The sequence below is a fragment of the Varanus komodoensis genome, unplaced genomic scaffold, assembly GCF_004798865.1.
Source record: "Varanus komodoensis strain SLA01 unplaced genomic scaffold, ASM479886v1 scaffold7_3, whole genome shotgun sequence".
NCBI classification, from domain to species: domain Eukaryota; kingdom Metazoa; phylum Chordata; class Lepidosauria; order Squamata; family Varanidae; genus Varanus; species Varanus komodoensis.
In genome coordinates this window covers 11,190,282-11,197,310 of record NW_025336480.1, presented here as the reverse complement: position 1 = coordinate 11,197,310, position 7,029 = coordinate 11,190,282, and the positions used below count along the sequence as shown (strand labels likewise).

The 7,029-nt window shown below is 38.8% G+C and overlaps 1 protein-coding gene across 1 annotated transcript in view; it reads right to left on the bottom strand.

Moving 5' to 3' along the window:
• Window positions 1-538: 538 nt before the first annotated feature.
• UBE2B (ubiquitin conjugating enzyme E2 B) overlaps window positions 539-7,029 on the bottom strand; it is an 11,470-nt gene continuing 4,979 nt past the window's right edge. Inside the window, exons 4-6 of the mRNA XM_044454244.1 lie at window positions 3,060-3,149; window positions 1,430-1,518; window positions 539-1,105 (exon numbers count right to left, since the gene is read on the bottom strand). Of these exons, the coding sequence (XP_044310179.1) occupies window positions 977-1,105; window positions 1,430-1,518; window positions 3,060-3,149 (308 nt within the window). The 3' untranslated portion in view covers window positions 539-976. The remainder of the gene's footprint in view (window positions 1,106-1,429; window positions 1,519-3,059; window positions 3,150-7,029) is intronic.

Sequence of the window (7,029 nt, the reverse complement as noted above, 5' to 3'; positions counted from 1 at the left end):
GCAAGTTAACAGAATTACTGAGAACACATGTAAGAATCACAACAGAACACAGATGCACCATGGGAGATATGCATAGCTAAGCCATTGGTAGGATTATGCAATAGTGAGACAGCCTGCACCTTATTCACTGGCTCTGATATGAACTTGAGTGCCTCCAGCACAACAGCTGGAGTGTTAGGTTTGGATATGGGTTTCAACTGCCACTCAGGCATGAAATCATGGGTAACAGAAGGCTCTCTTTTATCTTATCTTACCTCACAGAAATTGCTACTGTGCCAAGCTCCTTAAAGACAAACACACAACAAATGTAAATAGACAAGTTAAAAAAACCTTGGAGGTATGCATACGTCTGGGCTGGACAAAAGTGTCAAGAAGTGTTGGGCTATTCTTATACTCTTAAGAAAAATTATCTTACCTATGCAGAATTCTACACTGCATGCATGAAAGAGCATCTTGGTTCCTGGAGATGCAAATTTAAATCTGCATGCAAGAGTTCTGTGAGCCCATGGAAAGAAAACTGAAAGACGTGACAGAAAAATGTCTTGTACTGAGGTTATGTATTTCAGCTTTACATGAAATATTTTATATATAAAACTCTGTTAAGTGATTTTTGTGCAATTTAAAAATCTAAAGAATTCAAAAATAAGGCATTCAGTATTTTGAAAAAAGTACAGATTTACAAAATATGTATATTCTGTCATGAAAACTTCACACCAACATTATACACTTTGAAAAAAATACAAACAGGATATATTACAAATTTATGTAGCAATAACTTAGGTCATAACATGCAATAAAAAGTACATTAATCAAGGTACACAAGCTTTTAGAGTTTCAAAACCGAAGGGCTTATTTTTGCAAACACATCTGTATGCAAGTCAAACGTGGCACTTGAGAAGCTCTGGTAGCATTTCCTATGGTAAGTTAAATTGTACATGATGATTATGAGGATGTCTGTTAGTGAAGTTGTAATTTCTTATGAATCATTCCAACTTTGTTCAACAATAGTAGAAACTCTTTTTTCATATTCACGTTTGTTTTCCTGATAAAGCTGTGCAGCCTGACTGTTGGCAGGACTATTTGGATTGGGTTCATCAAGCAGCGACTAGAGAGGGAAGCAGCCCCAAAAGGCAAGACATAAAAAACATTCATTAGCATTACAAGGAAAAAGAAAGAAAACATAACTGAAAATAGAACAATACAATGTTTGAACGTTAAAGGTTGATGTGGGCTTGATCTTGCAACTGCACATACAACATTGCATCTGTCTTAATCCTTTTGACAAGCACTTCTGCCAAAGATTACACTGCAAATAATGACTAGGAAGAATTCAAATTCACTAATATTTTGCAGAAGAATCAAGCCAGCAGTTTCTTATCATTTTGGAGAAGACTAGACTTGTAATAGTGTTTGTTTTAACTAAATTTACCTGAATTGAGGTTAAAATAGATGAAACGTCGTATGTTGGACTCCAGCGATTCTGAAGGATATCTAAACATATGCTACCATCTGCATATACTAAAATAAAAGAAAGTTTCAGAATTACCAGTGTTTCATGTTTACCCAAGTCAAACAATGAGATTATTTCTGACTGATTCATGTAATGCATAGGTTTCTGAGAAAAGCCTCTCACAAAGGAAAGCCTTTACAACAGTAGGGCTCACTACCAGTTATGTCATGTGGGTCAAAGTTTGGAGGACCAGATAATGCACCTGTCTAGGTTCCATGAAAAAGACGACAAGAAACATCATATGCAGATGCCATCTAAACTTTTTATACTATCTAAATGTTTTATGCTTCTGACAAAGAACTGAAGGAAAATTAAGTAATATGAAAGGGCTTACTCTTCTTTCCCTTTGTTCTATAGGAACAGAAGAGGAGGTGAGTAGGCGAATTGGGGGGGGAGGACTATCTTTACATCTATGCCATAAAGCCACATAGCTGGAAGGGCCATTTGGAACAGTGAATTCAACCCCCTGTTCAGTGCAAGCTTCCATTTTAAACCTTTTGATAGATGGATGTCCAATTTCTACCTGAATGCCTCTCAACAGAAAGCCCACTACCTTCCTAGCTTTCATTGTCTGACTGCTCTGATCATTATGAATTTCCCCTTGATGTTCACCAAAGGAAAGTATCTGGGCCACAGACCACCATGGTCCTTTCTATGCTTATTGCGAATTTCTCTCCCACTGGAAAAGTAGTCCTCCTTTTGACTATTAGCTTTTATGCTGACTGACTTTTTAGAACTCTGTACCATGTATAGTTATCTAAAGCACCTCAGAAATAATACTAATCATTAGTTTACTTAATGCATTTCTATACTACCTCTCCTTATGTGCAATTCCAGGGGAGTGAACAAAACAGTAATAAAAGCAATCCTTTCTTCCCCATCACTCTTGAGCTGCATTGCAAAGTGTTTGTAAAGCAACTTAACTACAGAGGGAAAGGGAACAAGTCCTGTTGCACACTGGGTCCTGATACCTTGGCAAATGACTGAATTACTTACTGCTCAGAGAAAGCCAATATCACTTCTAAATTAACACTCATTGCCCTAAAGGCATTCAACAATGTATTGTGCAGAAAGAACTCAGCCACTGATCTCCAGAAAGGACACTCTGCAAAATGGCTAAAACACACAAGAAAGATTACTGCTCCAGCAAAAACAGAGCATCACTTAAGGCACTGGATTCAGAGAAAGGCAAGGGGTTGGATCTGAAGGAGCAGACACCTAGTTGTGCGAAGGATCCTGTATGTCTCCTCCGCACAAGAAGGCCCTCCAAAGCAACTGCCCTATTTTTTTAAAAAACTGATTTCTAAGGAAGTTGTGTGCGATCTTAGTTTCTTCCTGTTTTTGCAATTGCTATTTTAACATGAATGTGTAATATTTAGATTCAATCAATGACATTTTGTATATACATTTAATGAAATATTGCTTGCAACTATGAATAGTTCTGGGGCTAATGAGAATAGTCTGGCAAATTAAGATATTAAAATATTGCTGAATATAGAAGGACACATCATTGCAACTGATTTCTATCTGCATCATCATGAATACTTACCATTGGGATGAAACATTTTTGATAAAAACCTAACAGTTGGGGGCTTATTTGGATATTCTTCTGAAAATTCTATTACTAGTTTAAAGGTACCTGTATTTAAGAAAAAAAAAAAGGAGGGAAGAAGAGAAAAAAGGGGAAATAATGTGCATTTTGAAAGCCACAACATACTTAATATGCTTCTATCACCTCATCAAGATACATTGTGAAAGTTTGGAAACACATAAACTATAGCATAATCTAATCCAATCTCTGAGGATTATGGACATCCAGTGGAGTGTGGAAGGAGCACAAAAATGAAGACTGCCTCCAAGTTTTCTTTAGCCCCCCAAAACATGCTGATGGTTGACCGCTGGCAAAGGATTCCTTGCAGGACAGCTGTGCCTTGTGTCTCCTTGCTTCAGTTCTTGGGATGACACCCTTCCCCACCATGCCATATCTGAGGTTGGTTTTCCAACTTTAGAGCCACAATCTGCACAGAAGGAACCATGCTAGCTGCAGGGATACTCTAAAGTCAGACTCCCAGCTCAGACCCTGGAGTGCTTTTCCAAGGCTGGAGCTAGGACTCCCACCGATTCCTGTAGAAACATGTAGGGACCATGACTGCAGCTCTAAACCATTCAAAAGCAGTGCCAAAACACTTGAACATTTCTGTAAAACTTTTTTAACATCAGTATTCTAAAAATAAGTTAGACTAAGTGTTTATTTTTATTGCACGCATTCATAAAACATTACTATGAATAGCAACAACACCATCGTCCTCTTGGTATTTTAATCTATTGTACTTGGAAGAGAATATGGAACAGAATCCAAAATGCAGTGTAAGTTATTCCACTATTGACTGCACTTAAAAAATGCAGGTGAATGAAATACAGGTGTCACTAACAAAAATGCATACACAAGAGTTCAAAGTAACTATATGGTTAATCTGTTTAACAGAATTGTGTGTTATGAAATAATAATTAGTATTCATAAACTGTTCTTATAAATAGCCCTTGAGCATTTCTTTAAAAACATGTTTCCTGCACTGAATTTCTGTGCAGAAAGCAGTAAGAAATCCATTCTCATACATGTACTTCTGAGAGCAACAGATAACACATTTTCTACAAAAATATTTCTCGCTATTTCCAAGTGTGTGCTCCATGAGGAAAATTTTAATTTACAAATCATCTTGAAATTTTCTAATTTCTAAACATATTGTAGGAAAAAGCAAAACAGGGCTGGGGTGTAAGCAAAGCTACACTGGAAACTGAGAACAAAGAGAAAGCAAGAAATATGTTCCAAGGTTGTACAGAAAATGTAAGAATTCCAGAGTTTTCAGTGAAGTTGTGTTAGGACAAAACATATTGTTTCTTTTAGAAGAAACATTCTTGAGATTCTTTCTTCAAAAGGTTGCTCTTTTATTGTGATCCCTTCTCTAGAGAAAAGTTGTATTTTGAGAGAAGTTGTCAGGGTTTTGCAGCCACAGACAAGGCAAGGCAAGAGCAGCAGAGGCACAAGGACTAGGGCAACAGAACTTCAGGGAAGACAAGACTCCAAAAGCAGGGTTTAATAGACAGTCTAAATTACAGTCATGGTACAGGCTGAGTCAGGAATCAGAAGAATACATGGTCAGAACAAGCCAAGGGTCAAGAAGCGGGAGGGCAGACAGAGGCGCAGGTACCTTGAAGAGAACAACAGGGCAGGAGACATGGCACAGAAGGATAAACAGCAAGGCAGGATACATGCGATGACAGGAACCTGATGCAGCAAGAGTCAGGCAAGATACGAGCTGAACAACAGGAACCCCTGTGTTACTGAGACAACATGGCAAGGCAGGGTATAGGCAGGCACAACAGCAAGGCAACATGGAAAAGGCGGGAACCAGGAGCAGGAATGGTTAGGCAAGGTGCAGACAAAGCAGCAGAAAGGAGGGCCCGTGTTGCTGTGTCTGCATGGCAAGCCAGGAGACATGACAAGATGCAGGAAACACAGCAAGAACAAGAAGCAGGAGCAGGAAAGATCAGGTAGGATGCAGGCAAAATGGCAAACAGGAGAACCTGTAATGCTGAGGCAACACAGCAAGACAGGAGACACAGCAGGAATTAGGAGCAGGCACTACAACAAACAGGAAGACCTATGGTGCTAAGGCCAGTTCTGGAGGGAAGAGCTTGTTCTTACATAGCTCTTCTCCCAGGACTCCCAGCTGGTGCTCATCAGTAGAAAGAGATCCAGCAGGCTTTGGGGTGGATCCTGTAAACAGAGTGGTAATTGTTCTGATTCTGGTCACCAGAGCATCCCAGATCCTGTCAGAAGGGGGCAACAGAATGCACAGTCCTGAGAAAGATTTCCTTGCAGTGCAGTCTGATATAGGTATTAGGAAGGAAGTGGCACTGAGTTGAATGGGAGCTTCTTTCTAGTTAACTTGTTTAGATTTGTAACTTTAGCAACGGTAGCTTGATGGGGAGTGTTTTTATATTCAGAAAGCAGCATTTCAAAGAAGCAAACTGGTAATATTCTCTAAACACTTGCAAAGTCTTTACTATATCCAATATAGTATGTTGTCCAAAGCTAACAGAATCTCTGCGCTAGGACAAAGGCACTGAAGGCTTTCTGTCACTGTTTCTTCTTAAAGGACACCTGCTGTCTCCTTGTCTTAACAAGATCCCATGGGCTCCTGAGAGCCTCGGGTGACCTGGCTGGTAAATATCCATTTGCTTAACTGAAGAAGCCAGGTAAGAGTTGCTACCAAGCAGGCAAGCTTTATCAAAGAGGTATCTCTACCCTGTTTGAACTATAACAGAAGGGAACAAGTCCAGTGTAAAGTCACAATATTAAGTATTAACATATAATAACTTCAGTAGTTAAAACTTAAGTTTACAGCAACTTGTCCTATAGAAGACCCATTCCAATCAATTATGTATTGTACATATTTAAAACAAAACTTTTCAACCTGCAAGAAAACAATCTTCCTTCTTCTTTAAAATCAGTCAAAAGACAATGCTTAAGAGTGAAGAATTAATAGTGAAATGTCTGCTTAAGCCCCTAATATTCACACATGTTAGTGTGGCTATTTTCACAGAAACAATTTTATAAACAGATCTGTTCAAAGGGATTTCCAGTTCTTTTCACTTCCCAAGGATCAAAAGATGAATCATTACCATGTACTATGTACAAACTAGGCACAACCAAAAAAGCAATAAAAATGCTGGATGTTAGGAGATGTGAATTTGCCCTTCAAGTACTCCCCAAAACTTAAGAGGCTCATATAGCAGATGACTTGGAACTTTAGGGGAAATTTATAATGTCCATTCTTGATCATGGATGCCATAATCTCTTTAAGCTGATTACTGTGACTTTCTAATTAGATGCTTGATTATCTCAAATTTGGAAGGCAACTGTGCTGCCAACAGACTGCTTTATTCTACATCCAAGTGACTCGTGGGTGGGAACTGTGGCAAAGGGCCAAAGAGTTACTTTGGGGGTATCTAATAGCTGTGATTTACCCTGTGGGATTCTTTTTTGGGGGGTGGGGTCACCTCATTTTCAAAAGCAATTGCCATGCAGCAAGGTGGGAATTCTGTTTCTGCCCCACAAACACAAAACTTTCTTGGGCATGCAGAACATGTTGTACTTTGGGGTCTCCACTTTGGCCAAGATGCCAGATTGTCAATGAAGAAAGAAATCCTAAAAATGGGCAGATTTTTCCAGAGGAAATGACTATTGAATATATAGTTCTAAATCTTTCCAAGCAGGTTGAAATGGGTAATATTGGATGATTTTTTAACTCCAGATAACCTGATTTTGGATCAGATTACATCTGTAGTAACATAGACATGACCTATTTCAAAAAGTCATCAAAATCATCCATTTGCTGTCAATTCAATCAGAAATAACCCCAATTAGATCAGTGATGCAAACATGTTCATTTTGGGGGTCACTTGCATTTTGGTGTCACTGTTATGGTCACACAAGTTTGTATCAGCATTTCCCA